This window comes from Neoarius graeffei, chromosome 12 (assembly GCF_027579695.1).
Source record: "Neoarius graeffei isolate fNeoGra1 chromosome 12, fNeoGra1.pri, whole genome shotgun sequence".
NCBI lineage: Eukaryota > Metazoa > Chordata > Actinopteri > Siluriformes > Ariidae > Neoarius > Neoarius graeffei.
This window is the reverse complement of record NC_083580.1, coordinates 77,961,915-77,976,652: the sequence shown is the minus strand read 5'-3', so window position 1 is coordinate 77,976,652 and position 14,738 is coordinate 77,961,915. Positions and strand designations below refer to the sequence as shown.

Here is a 14,738-nt window from a genome sequence, read left to right as displayed (position 1 = left end):
AACGTAAAGCAGTGCGGCGCGGGATAGATTTTGAAAGCTCATTGCGGGCACGGGCGGGAGGGGGAGTGCACAATGCGGGAGCGGGCGGGAGAGGTGATAAGCTGCAGTCCCGCTAACTAAAAACGTGTTTAAAATAAAATTTATAAATTATTAATTTATGTCTATCATATATAATTTGTGCTGGATATTTTATTTGGCATTAATAAAAACATTTTAAGATGCCTAAATTTGCGGATGTGGTCTAATCTCGCGTACGTTTCCGATTCCTTTCCGCTCTTCCGTGTTTGAGATCTCCGATCATGGCAGAAGAGCAGAGCTCCTCTAGTGAAGCTCACAGTGCTTCAGAAGTAAGTGCTGCTTTAAAAAGAGGTACATTTACCGTTAAGTCAAGAGTATTAGTCCTAAGTATTAAAAAGTATTAACTAGTATTAAAAAGGACTGTGTATCGCACAGATTGTTCAATTTAAAGCGAGAAATAGACAGTGTATAATCTGAGGAGCTGGTTGTGGTTGCGCAGCACTTCATATGAGAGGAGAATGAAATCGCGGTTGGAATCATAACGCCACAGAGTCGGAAGTGGGAGTGCGAGTGCGCAAAGCGAGAGCTGTCAATCAAAGCGAGAGCTGTCAATCAAAGCGAGAGCTGTCAATCATGAGCGCATGCAGCGCTCAACTTGGAATGTGTCAGCAGAATGTCAGAGTCTAAACAATAAACTTACAATAAATGAAGGATCGGTCAGTGGAGAGCTCAGCTAATCTCAGCATGTTTAATTCCCCAAGCCAATGACAAGAACTTTCGTGAGAAATAACGCGAACATCTGCATCATGCGGGATTTGCGGGCGGGAGCGGGACAAAATATGGCAGGCGCGGGCGGGAGAGGGACTGAAAATCATAATTCTTTGCGGGAGCGGGACTGAAAATCCTGTCCCGCGCAGACCTCTAGTTTGTACTCAAACTTCATTAGATGATAGAAAGTTTCCTTTTTATTGGGTTTTATTTTGCTCCGATTGTTGATGGGTTGAGTGTATATCTGCTCTGATCAGTTGACATGACTTTGGCTTTAACGAAAAGTTGTCTCGCATAAAGCTGGCACCGATATGATACCTGGGATCAGGATCGGGCTGATAATGGGGGGAAAAAAAATCAGAAATCAGGGTCCTGCAACAAATGGCAAAGATTGGAATTGGATTTTAAAAAAATCCCTGGTTAATAAACTTTAATTGAAGTCAGTTTTATTTAGTGTTCATTTGTGAATCTTGTTAACTTCTTGACTTAAATAATTTACAAATTATGCATCAACCAAAACAAAAAACGCTCACAAAAATAGTCTTGCAGACTGCAGTGAGTCGGTTCCACCACTAGGTGGCAACATGAAACGTCACCATTATTGAAATCTCTTAAAGTGCATATCACGGGTAAATTCAGGAGCAAGATCAATGTAATTCTCCTATTTTATATTAAACTTTGGTCAAATATCTGTAACATTCTGCATTCTCTGCAATTATTTTACCTTGCGCAATACCAGAAAAATTCAGTTGAACTGAAGCCATTTGAGGCGAATTGGTCCACCTCTGAAAAAATTGGCATTTGGATTTAACGGGAAACACTGATTTTCGTGATGTCGCATGCGGGACGCCTCCTTCTGAATCCTACGTCAGCGCTGGTTTGTTTATGAGAAAACGACCTGGTGGTTTTCTGCAAATTTCTTCAACGTTATCACGTAATTATTAAAATGGTTAACAGATGTATCGTAGGAGGGTGTAGCAACACCAATCTTGATGGGATTAGTACTCATCGTTTTCCAAAAGACCGGACAATGAGAGAGAAATGGGAGCGCTTGGTCTACACAGGCTGTGCACTGAAACCGTGCAAAGCTCGCGCAGCCTGCTGGCGCTTCCGCAGGTGACGTCACGAATCTGGCTCCAGACTCGCTTGGGATTTTTCCAGACGCGTTTTATTTTATTTTTTTTTCTGCTGTAGACAGATGGCCTTGTGCAAAATTACCCTTCTGGATGAGCGTGTAAAGGAACATACTTTCATATAGGAAAAAAACCCCATGAAATTGGTCCAGAATATGCACTTTAAATAAAAAGCATGTAACTTTTTGCCTTGATGTTACTTTTCTAAAATCCAAAAGTGTTCATGAATCTTAAAGGGTCATCCATGACATCCTGTTTCACCGGTGTGTAAATGGATCAGATGGTTATTGATATTGGCTGATACGCAGGATCAGTATCGGAAAAGAAAGCACTCAATGAAATTGTGTAGAACTTCGTAAATCAGTCAGTCAAAGACAACATGACCAACAGATTTTAAGTAAATATTTGGTTGCATCTGCCATGAAGTTACAGCTGGTACAGTGTCGTCATATTTTCCAGCAAGACAGTGATCCAAAAAAAAAATCACTCATCACATGTTTAAGCTTTTACCCTGGTCATCCCAGTCCCCTGATTGTACGTGAACCTCATCATGATTGCTGAAGATGAATCCAGGCGACATTCTTTTAGGAGCTGGAGATTTCTTACTCTGGATATTTCAGTCTCATTAATCATTAAATGAGCGGTCTCGGGGTTAGGTTGGCAAAACAAGGTGCAAGGGTGCCAAAAATTATGACAATTAATAAATGTCCATAATATAGTTACTAGGGATCAGATAAGCTAACACCTCCCCCCCCCCCCATAACATGATCTTTACAGAGGGTGCTAATAATTCTGGAGCAGCCTGCACTCATTCTGTCGGTTCTAGGAATGAAGGAGTTTCTGGGTTTTTGTTTTCTTGTTCCTTTTTATTTCGTTTGCGTCTCTTCTCTGTGCGAATCTGAAGCGTTTGCTGTTTGCAGATGAGACGATGGTCATCAACGTGTTCTGTGGTGTTGTCTCGGGAGTGTTATCCTCTTCTTTAGCGAACCCCACAGACGTGCTGAAGGTAAGACGTGAACTTTTTTTTCTTAATCTTCAGGTTGAACCAAAGCGGCTAGAGATAATGAGATGAGAAAGTACTCTCAGACAACAGCGCTTCTGAATCCTTGATTCTGATTGGTTAGAACTGATTTAGTATTGAACTGATTTATTAAAATCCAAAGGATTTTGCCTTAGCAAATGTATTAAATCGCTGAGAAAATCGCTGGGGGCGGAGCTTCACAAGTTTCATGCAAGGGAATCCTTCAAACGTCACAGTGTTTTCCCCAGAAAGAAATTAAAGCCCTAAATTCTGGCATGATAATACACAGACAATTGAGTGCTAATGGTGTGAAAGCAAGCGCCAATGGCGTGAAGCGAAACTAGGGGGGTCCGGGGGGATCCTCCCCTGGAAAATTTTTTGAAAATCGATGCTCTCAGGTGCATTTTCAGGGTCTCTGAGAGGTTTTAGATCCATGATTATAGGATAGATTTTACCAGTGTTTCAATGATTTCTGACCTAAATAGTATTAATGTATACACATTTGAAATTTCACCTTAAAGTTCAACATGCAAGTTAAACTGTTTTGTTATAGATTACTGAGGTCTACGATAGATTGAAAATCTACGGCAGGGGTGGGCAATTATTTTTTCCATGGGGCCACATGAGAAACAGAAAATTTTGTGGAGGGCCGGACCAAAAGGCTGAACTAAATTCTTCATAATATTAATTGTATTTCTTTATATAAAGCAGTAAATAACAGTTTTTACAAGCTGCTAAGACTGGTAAGAGTATGGAAAAAACGAGGTTGCCTTACAAAAAAAATTTCATTTATTCAATCAAATTTCCCAAAACAATGGTTAACAAAATGTGAACAATTTGTACCTTTTTTTTTTTTTCCCCCAGTCACATTCACCCCAAAACACAATAAAGACATCACAATATTGTCTTTCTACTCCAAATATCAAGCAAGGTACGTCATATTATAATAATGACGCCCACATTTGTAGTCTAATCACTTCATTTGGTGTTTTTCAGTTTTTCGGATCTGCTCTCTGCAAACTAAACACACAGCTTCATCTCTGACTTCAGTAAATAAATACTTAGCAGTCCATGTTTTGTTGAAAGCCCTGCATTCGGCATCTAACTTTGTTCTTTTTGCGGACATTTTGGGGGCTAAAGTCTTCTTGTGATCTGCTCGCAACAACGTCGATTCGGTGTAGGTATCAGATCTACAGATCGGCTCGGGCTCCAGCGCCTGCTGGTGACGTCACACGATGTGATTGGCTGGACCGTTTGAAGGATGACGTACAAGTTTGTGGTTGGTCTGGACAAATTACGGAAGTAGTTATCGCGGGATTAGGTTTCGTGGGATTTCATGTCGCGCGCATTGCGTTTTTGTTGAACACAACTTCAAAATAAAAGCAATGCACATTCAGTCCGTGCATGGGGAAAATTAGAAAATACGTTTATTTTATAATTTCTAATTAACCTTACACGGGCCGGTCAGAATGAACCAAAGGGCCGGATGCGGCCCGCGGGCCGTAAAATGCCCAGGTCTGATCTACGGGGATCCCTTAATTACCGATGATCAAGTCGTGTTGTAACAAAAATGTGCATGAAAATATGAGCAGTGGTTTGCTCCATCTTATGCAATCCAATGAAGAGAATCGATCATCACGACCTCCTGTTGATCACAAAGGGATCCGAACCTAAGACCTGCCACATTAAAATAAGTCGCTGTATTACTATAACTGTAATGATTTAGAATGTTTCAGATGCAATTACCGTAATATATGTATAACTAAGATACACTGAAAAGAAAAGTAAGGCAACTGCATATTATAAAGTTTAAATTTTGGCACTTTATTCAATGGATTAGATTAAGATTAAAAGGAAAATAAAACTTAATTTCTACAGTTTAAGTGTGCAGAAAGATTATGTACTTTTAAACACATTTCATGAAGAGAATTTGTTAATAAGTGTCAAATGTAGCATAATTGCGAATAATAATGGTAAGCGTATTTGGCAGTGTGGGGTCACGGTGAGCCTTTAACAAAAGAATAATCCGGAGCCGCCTTTTGTTAAATGGATCCCAGTGACATCACACTGCCAAAACTGCTTATGATTATTATTTGAAATGATGCTGTATTTGACACATTTGGACAACTTCACTTCGTGAGTGTGTTTATAAGTACATAATCTTTCTGCAAACCCAAACTAATGGATTAAGTTTTCTACTCCTTTAAAGCAGATTAATTCTCCTTGGCTTTTGCTTGGCCCAATGTTGGGCAGCCCTTTCATAGTCCGTCTCGCTGCCATCCATGCTGATGTGGATTAATTTGTGCAGCGAGTCTTCTCCTAGCTGATTAAAATCAGTCGGCTTTGTCCGTCTGGTGGGGGACGACATCGGCAGCCAATGAGATCGCTTATAATGAATCGGAAACTTCCGGGATGTCTGACGTTTTCTTTTGATGTTTTTATTGGACGATTTGAACACGTGATCTTGACGTAGCCAACAGATTAGTTTGTTTACATCATACCACACGGACATATTACTTTGACAGACTCAAACACTGGGGGGAAAAAAAGACCGCTTGTTTAACACAAATATCAATCAGTATGTAAATGGATCTGTTATTTGCTCTGAGCAATTCCAGCGTTATGGACGTGACACTTGAACTCAAAATGGCAACAAATGACCCAGTGCATGTTTTATTGTCTCCCAGTATTTAAACAGGTGTTGCATATTTTAAGGCTGTACCATACTGGAGAAGTGATAGAACAAGAACAATTCCCATAGTACATCTAGGGCATGCCAGAAAATGCCAATAAAAGATGCGTTATGGATGTGACAGAAAAAGTATCACTTTTCTTGGGTGACTGTACATTTTTATCAAACTCTGTGAAATTGTAAACCTAATGTCGAAATGGAGATATCCATTTGATAGAGGGGTCCAAGGTGAATATTAAAAAATCTTTGTTTAAAATATTTTGTATTTCATGCAGAGTTTCGGAAGGAAAAGTCAGCGTTATGGATGTGACGAAATTCCGTTATGGATGTGACGCGTCTGAAATAGACATGGCATATGTTTAGAAAATCAGCAATTTAACCGCCATAACCCTTTGAAAAACTCTCTAAATATCAGCTAAAACTATCAAAGTTCTTAAATAATATTTAGGATGGCTATTGTTTTGCTGTTTTGTGGATTTTAGCATACATTTCTGTGGCTTGTGGCAATAATATAGAATTGTACATGATCAAAGTTGATTTTAGCTTGGGGTTTACATTATAAGAAAGAAAGACTGACAGTGACATATTAGGTTGGTTACAAATTGGTTCAACTTATTCACATCTGTAAAATACAGGCCTAGGTGATATCTCTGGGAGTGGTTTTGATGTATTACATGTTGCTTTATTTTTGCATGGTGAGGTTGACATTTACATGGAATTGCCCTCTCCTATGTATCTAGTTACTTGTGGGTAGGAAATTTAACGTATCGGTATAAATCTAAGCGTATCGGATTTTAACTAAAGCAACTAAGCGTATCGGCAGGCAGAGCAAGTGTATCGGGCCCGACACGCTAAAACGCTTTGGGGAAAACCATGGTCACACCCACTGAACTGTTCAAGGGCTAATCTTGGGCGGGTTTATGTAGCCTGGGCCCGCCCATCCTAAGTGTGACGCAACACGAGGGCCTGTTGCGAGCTTAGTCTGGCCAGGCAAGCTATCTCCAGCTCTTCCAAGCTCCCGAAAAATCGGGAACCAATCAACTTTGAGCATCTCCAACGGCCCTGGGTAGAGGCGTGTTCAAGGCACTGACGTAGTAGAACTGCGACCGGAAGCCATAGATTGTTTACAGAATCTATGCCAGAAGCGCTTCATTCACGCTTCCGCATCTATAACGTATAGATGCTGTATTGAAAGCATTCAACGGGAAGTTCTCATTGAAAACGGAGCAAAGAGCAGCCCTGGAGGTATTTATTGAAAGGAAGGACGCTTTCGCCTTGCTCCCGACCGGCTTCGGTAAGAGTTTAATCCACCAGTTAGCCCCGTCGCGTCGCATACGTCAGAGGAAAGAGTGATGTGATTGGTTTAAGCTTCGTCACAGCCTTTTCTGGCTTCGACCAGTAGCAAACTGAGGCATTTCAGGGAGGCGGGTCAACCACGGGCTCTGGGAAATGGTTGGGCTTAATATCTTGGCCAGACCAATAGCTCGGAGAGCTTTGAAGTCGCGTTAGCCAGGCTAGGGTTTATGCTAATCTTTCATGCACACCTTTTAACGTGCTCTTTTGAAAGTTACTGTTTCTATAGTAACAGCTCACATGGGCACGTGTTCTACATGAATGGATCAGTTGTTATTTTAACACAGAAATATGGCTTTTTGTCGTCCGATCTTTAAGTATTAATCGGCAGATTATTCAGTTCAGAGGTTCATCATCATCACGGCGGCCGCAGCCGAGTCTCACGCCTGGCGCGCCAATCCAGCCTGTCAGCCATGCAGTCGGCGAGCTCTGTGGTAGAGGCTGCACCAACATCCCTCTTAAGGGTGTCAACGAAGGTAGAGGGCGGTCTACCCCCGCCTCTCCGCCCATGTCGGGGCTCCCACAGGATGAGCTCCCCAGCTAGGTTGCCGTGTCTGTAGCAGTGGCCTGGTAATCCCAAACGCCTCCAGGCAATTTTGTCTGAAACGCTTGGGAGATCGCCGTACAAGATCTCATTTGGTACCAGGTCCTGCCAGTGGACATCTAGGGCTGTCCGAAGCATCCGGGTGTAGGACCCATTGATTGATCGCTCAAGAGTGGAAGTAAGCGACCAGCACTCGCAACCATACAGCAGCACAGATTCGACAGTGGCAACGAAAAGCCTACGTTTCAGCTCTTGGGAGACACTAGCCTTCCAGACTTTGCTCATGTTGTTAAGAGCTTGCCAGGCAAGGGCCTTGTGGAATCTAATATCGTGCTCTGTCGAGTTTACCCAGCAGCCAAGATACTTATGGTCATCTACTTCGTCAAGGTCATTCCCGCTCTTAGTAGTGAGAGACATTGATGACACGTTGCAGGACAGTACCTTAGTCTTCTTGGCGTTTAGATGGAGACCAACACGCAGGCACTCTTCCTCAACATGTGCTAGGAGACTCTGTGCCTGATTGAAATCATTGGATAGTAAGGCTATGTCATCCGCGAAGTCCAGATCTGTGATGACTCTGCCTGGGATTCAACGCGAGCGTCTAGGTGTGATAATAAAACCCAAATCCTGCTCCTTACCCCCTATGGCCTTTTGGAGAACATAGTCCAGGACAATCACAAAAAGGAATGGGGCTAAGGTATCCCCCTGGAGCACACCAGCGCAGATTTCGAACTCCTCAGTCTCCCCATGGGGTGTCACAACCTTCGCACGAGTACCTGAGTACATCTCACCAATAGCTCTTAGTAAGTTGGGAGGAATACCATAGGCCTTTAAGATCTTCATCATCCTTCCATGATGGATAGAATCAAAGGCTTTCTTGAAGTCTACAAAGGTAACGACAGCAGAGAGGTTGTTCTTTCGTGCTTTCTCAAGTATTCGTCGCAGGGCGAGGATGTGACTAGCTGTTGTCCTTTTTTCATGGAAACCATTTTGATTATCTCGGAGGAAGGGGTCAATCGGGTCTCTGATGCATCAGAGGTTCAGGATGTGAAAATATATTTCTATGTAACTGTATGGAGATTTTCTGAATATTGAGTCTGGTGTCACGATCTGCATTTACTCCTAAATACACGGCAACCCCGCTATAATGAACTTTTACGACAAACTTTTGCAGATAACTAACGAAGTTCGTATCCCCTGCCTTTAATGACAATGAGTCGGAGTCTTCAGAAGAAAAAAAAATCACTGTGTTATGTCCATGCGTGCTGCAAGCGCTAATGCACGTGGATGTGACACAGTGATAGTTTTTTTTTTTTTTTGAAGACTCTAACTCATTGTTCCAATGCATGTATCACCATTTGGATTAATTACAGTACCAGGTACCTGTTCCAGTTTAGAGTGCGATCACAGCATGCGCTTATCAGCACTGTCGAAACACAGACTTGAAGTATATGCACTGTACCTGGTGTCTCACATTACCAAGCCTTGTATCTGTGCCTGTATTGTATTTTGTGTATTTGGACTCTGCATTTCGTCTTTGCTTCCGCCGTTCTCTTTGCTCCTTGCTTGACCATTTCACGACCCTGCCTTCCTCTTACATTTTTGATCTGTTTGCTTGCCTGTTTGTAAATAAACACTCTTCCTGTAATTACATCCCTCATTCGCCTGCTTACATGACACACTGAGCCATGTGCTCTTCTTCCCCCAGAGACAAACAATAAGTAATCAAGTCTGCAGTCAAGTTAACAATAAGGCTTAACAAGTCTCACAGTGGTGCTTGAGTTTCTGAACCCTTTAGAATTTTCTATATTTCTGCATAAATATGACCTAAAACAACATCAGATTTTCACACAAGTCCTAAAAGTAGATAAAGAGAACCCAGTTAAACAAAGAGACAAAAATATTATACTTGGTCATTTATTTATTGAGGAAAATGATACAATATTACATATCTGTGAGTAGCAAAAGTATGTGAACCTTTGCTTTCAGTATCTGGTGTGACCCCCTTGTGCAGCAATAACTGCAACTAAACGTTTGCGGTAACTGTTGATCAGTCCTGCACACCGGCTTGGAGGAATTTTAGCCCGTTCCTCCATACAGAACAGCTTCAACTCTGGGATGTTGGTGGGTTTCCTCACATGAACTGCTCGCTTCAGGTCCTTCCACAACATTTCCATTGGATTAAAGTCAGGACTTTGACTTGGCCATTCCAGAACATTAACTTTATTCTTCTTTAACCATTCTTTGGTAGAACGACTTGTGTGCTTAGGGTCGTTGTCTTGCTGCATGACCCACCTTCTCTTGAGATTCAGTTCATGGACAGATGTCCTGACATTTTCCTTTAGAATTCGCTGGTATAATTCAGAATTCATTGTTCCATCAATGATGGCAAGCCGTCCTGGTCCAGATGCAGCAAAACAGGCCCAAACCATGATACTACCACCACCATGTTTCACAGATGGGATAAGGTTCTTATGCTGGAATGCAGTGTTTTCCTTTCTCCAAACATAACACTTCTCATTTAAACCAAAAAGTTCTATTTTGGTCTCATCCATCCACAAAACATTTTTCCAATAGCCTTCTGGCTTGTTCATGTGATCTTTAGCAAACTGCAGACGAGCAGCAATGTTCTTTTTGGAGAGCAGTGGCTTTCTCCTTGCAACCCTGCCATGCAGACCATTTGCTGTTCAGTGTTCTCCTGATGGTGGACTCATGAACATTAGCCAATGTGAGAGAGGCCTTCAGTTGCTTAGAAGTTACCCTGGGGTCCTTTGTGACCTCGCCGACGATTACACGCCTTGCTCTTGGAGTGATCTTTGTTGGTCGACCACTCCTGGGGAGGGTAACGATGGTCTTGAATTTCCTCCATTTGTACACAATCTGTCTGACTGTGGATTGGTGGAGTCCAAACTCTTTAGAGATGGTTTTGTAACCTTTTCCAGCCTGATGAGCATCAGCAACGCTTTTTCTGAGACCCTCAGAAATCTCCTTTGTTCATACCATGATACACTTCCAGAGACATGTTGTGAAGATCAGACTTTGATAGAGCCCTGTTCTTTAAATAAAACAGGGTGCCCACTCACACCTGATTGTCATCCCATTGATTGAAAACACCTGACTCTAATTTCACCTTCAAATTAACTGCTAATCCTAGAGGTTCACATACTTTTGCCACTCATTGATATGTAATATTGGATCATTTTCCTCAATAAATAAATGACCAAGTATAATATTTTTGTCTCATTTGTTTAACTGGGTTCTCTTTATCTACTTTTAGGACTTGTGTGAAAATCTGATGTTTTTGGTCATATTTATGCCGAAATATAGAAAATTCTAAAGGGTTCACAAACTTTCAAGCACCACTGTATTTAGTTTTAATTTGTGCAAATAAACTTTTTGGACATTCCGTTTCGAATACTGGATTCCATGTTTTCCGTCCGTTTATCGCAATCGTGGAAAACCGTCGTCTCTAACTTAACACCTAGTTGAAGTGCACCGGCGGGGTTTTTACACCCCGCCCCACCCGGCTTCACGGTGTGGCAGACACATCAGTGATTTGCAACATATGAATGAACTGAAATGGTGAGGATTTAGAAAACATAGCTAGTCAGTGGGGGGACATTGACAACAATACACCGGTAACCTCCGTCATTTCCATAACAGATGAAGAAATTCGTAATGAGAATGTGTGTAGAATTTCACATGTCACGTGAGTGTTTGGTCTGACAAGTGGGTCTGTTTCTGTCCTGAGCGTTTAAGAGGAACTGGTTTGTTTGTCCAGAGGAGTCATGGTGAAATAATAATAATAAAAAATTATCTCATCTCATTATCTCTAGCCGCTTTATCCTGTTCTACAGGGTCGCAGGCGAGCTGGAGCCTATCCCAGCTGACTACGGGCGAAAGGCGGGGTACACCCTGGACAAGTCGCCAGGTCATCACAGGGCTGACACATAGACACAGACAACCATTCACACTCACATTCACACCTACGGTCAATTTAGAGTCACCAGTTAACCTAACCTGCATGTCTTTGGACTGTGGGGGAAACCGGAGCATCCGGAGGAAACCCACGCGGACACGGGGAGAACATGCAAACTCCGCACAGAAAGGCCTTCGCCGGCCACGGGGCTCAAACCCAGGACCTTCTTGCTGTGAGGCGACAGCGCTAACCACTACACCACCGTGCCCCCCCATTATTATTATTATTATTATTATTATTTTCTCTCTTTGTGTTTGTGCGCAGATTCGCATGCAAGCTCAGGGCAGTCTGCTCCAAGGCAGCATGATGGCCAACTTCATCAACATCTACCAGACGGAGGGCACGCGAGGACTCTGGAGGGTGAGGAAGTGGAAAAAGGAACTCGTGAATACGAACATGAACCACATGCCGTGTTCAATACAGAGCCACGACTGATGTAGTGTGTATAGTCGCATAAAAAACTAAGGCATCACCAGCTCATTCTGAAAAATAAGCGTTCCAACAGGGTTTATACAAAACGTCTGCTTTTTATTCAGTTAAAATCAAACACAATAATCATGTTATATTGGTTACAGGATCAAATATATTTAACAGTTATTCCACTCAATCGAGTCGTATGTGAGCAGATAGCTGACGAGGCGCGTAGCACCGAGTCGGCTATAATCCATGGACGATGCGATTGAGTGGAATAACTGTTTTATTCTATCCACAGTCACTGGATTTTGAGAAACGGAGCATTTTTATTTTTTGCAAATTCGATAAATAAAAACTTTATACAAAACGTCCGACAATCATTTCCGCTTAGAATGTAAACAAACCGGGAGAATGACAGGAGCAGTTTGTGGAAAATTGCGATGATTCTTGGAAAAAAAAAAAGGTTCTTGCCATTGAATACTTTCATTCCTTATTTTGTTGCTATTTTTTGGGGTTTTGTTTTTGAGTCGTTCTTATTTCGTCTTTGGTTGGTTCAGCAACACGCTCTGCCATTTTGTTTTTCTCTACTCACGGTATATGAGCTGATATTCTAGTAGTAGAGTAGCCAATCTGAGCATGCGATTGCTCATATCCAGTGAATATGGATGGAATAGTTTTTAAAAATTCCCTCCCTAGTATTTGACCACGTTGCATCGTAGTGGTGTAAGTTTTGTTTAGGCTGGTCACTCGCTTTGTTAACGTACTTCATTCGCTGTTGAATTGAACGTTTCAGGGCGTCATCCCGACGGCACAGAGAGCCGCCATCGTGGTCGGCGTTGAGCTTCCGGTGTACGACATCACCAAGAAGCACTTGATTGCATCCGGCCTGATGGGAGACACGGTTCTGACTCATTTCATGTGAGTAGTGTTTCACTGAATAAGTGTTTATAAATTCACTGTACGTGCGCGGGAGATCTACATTCGTGTTTTGGGCTGAGCGATGTCATTGATCCTGGTATCACGATAAAGTGTGTCGCGAAACACTTTTCTGCCATATCGAGATGTTTTTAAAAAAATTTAGTTACAAACTGACTGGAAACAGCTGTTAAATGTTTAAATGATGTAGCTAATTATACAATGCTTTAAAAATATTTTATTAAAATAAACCTATGTTTCAGGGATGAGAATTTTCCGCCGATCGGCGGATTTCCGACTTTTTCAGACCAAAATGATCGTTTTTGAGCGTGCGCGCGCAACATTAAGGTCTGCATCACGCATCTTAGAATGTGCGCGCGCGAGGGAGACTGTGTGCTTGTTCATGTAGCGCATGCCAGACAAAGAGCATCCTGATTGGGTTACTCAGCAAAATAAGCCAATCAGCTTTCAGTGTGGGCGGGCTTTTATCTCTTTTCTCGAGGACCGGAGTTTTCAGCTGAGTCAGCGCAGCCGACAGGATCGGCATGGCAGAGAGAGCACGCGCGCGCCCCAAAAAACCAAAGTACAAAACCCACTTCAGCTCAGATTACACAAAAGAATCTCCCTGTCTAATAATAATCTCCCTGTCTAATAAAAAAATAGCCAAAAATCATTAGCCCCTGGAACCCCTGGGCCCCTGGAACCCCTGGGCCATGGGCCCCACCCTGGTTTTTTCAGACTTTTTAAAATATTTTTCATTCTCATCCCTGATATTTATTACCTGTATACTGTTTGACTTAAATGCGATACGATCATTTTTGATCCTTTTGCGATAGTCAGATGGTTTAGTGTCGTTCCGATTTCCACATCCTGATTTAATCCCCACAGTTCCAGTTTTGCTTGTGGTCTGGCCGGAGCGCTCGCCTCCAACCCTGTGGACGTTGTGAGGACGCGGATGATGAACCAGCGCGTGCTATCCGGGAACCTTATCTACAAAGGCACGCTGGACGGACTCATGCAGACGTGGAGGAACGAAGGTTTCTTCGCTTTGTACAAGGGCTTCTGGCCCAACTGGCTGCGTCTTGGACCCTGGAACATCATCGTATCCTTTAAGACCGGTTTATACTTTGTGTACGATGGCAGCGGCAATGTGAGTAAGCGTTCACACACACACCTGTGGAGCTTGTACACCGCCACTAGATGGCGCATGGGAGCCAAAACATCTCATCATCAGGTTTCAGTGTCGAAGCGTAAGGTTTAGTAATTTCATACACGCTGAGCTCTTTTTGTTTCTCTTTCAAGTTGTCCATCGTTGTGATTGTTTTCATGATCTAACTAACTGCAGGAGGGAAAACCGGATTGTGTTAGCGCTCAATAACAGTCTAGAGTAGTGTATAAGTATGCGATTTGAGACAGTGCGCAACTCTCAAACTCGCACTGTCATGTTGTCGTGTACCAACCCTGCTAATACGGTCACACTAGAACTCATGATGCTTTATCGATGAAAATAGGGCGTTTTGGTGAAGATGCATGGGGAGCTAAGAGTTGTGATCACACAGCAGGCGAACACCTCACTGTCACACCTTAACTCGCTCGCTCACTCACAGGACCCAGTCGTTATGTAAAACAAACACCTGATGCTGATTTGCACGCAGTCAGTACGCCCATATAAGGATGCCGTTTTCACAGAGGCTTTGCGAAGTATTATCACTGTCTCGTTTATTTCTAGCCACGTTTATGACTGGTTAAATTTTTTTTTTTTTTAAATCTCACGCCTGCTAATAAACACTCTTCTTACACTTAGAGCCGTCTACCGCTGCATACCTGACACACACACTGCCGTTCAAAAGTTTGGGGTCACTTTGAAATGTCCTTATTTTTGAAAGAAAAGCACTGTTCTT

The 14,738-nt window shown here is 42.5% G+C and overlaps 1 protein-coding gene across 2 annotated transcripts in view; it reads left to right on the top strand.

Moving 5' to 3' along the window:
* The window catches only part of slc25a14 (solute carrier family 25 member 14), a 41,939-nt gene that overhangs the window by 21,268 nt on the left and 5,933 nt on the right, over positions 1 to 14,738 (top strand). For both annotated transcript variants that reach the window (XM_060936470.1, XM_060936469.1), the window contains 4 exons: positions 2,840 to 2,925; positions 11,773 to 11,868; positions 12,716 to 12,840; positions 13,726 to 13,939. In XM_060936470.1, coding sequence (XP_060792453.1) covers positions 2,840 to 2,925; positions 11,773 to 11,868; positions 12,716 to 12,840; positions 13,726 to 13,939 — 521 coding nt within the window. The remainder of the gene's footprint in view (positions 1 to 2,839; positions 2,926 to 11,772; positions 11,869 to 12,715; positions 12,841 to 13,725; positions 13,940 to 14,738) is intronic.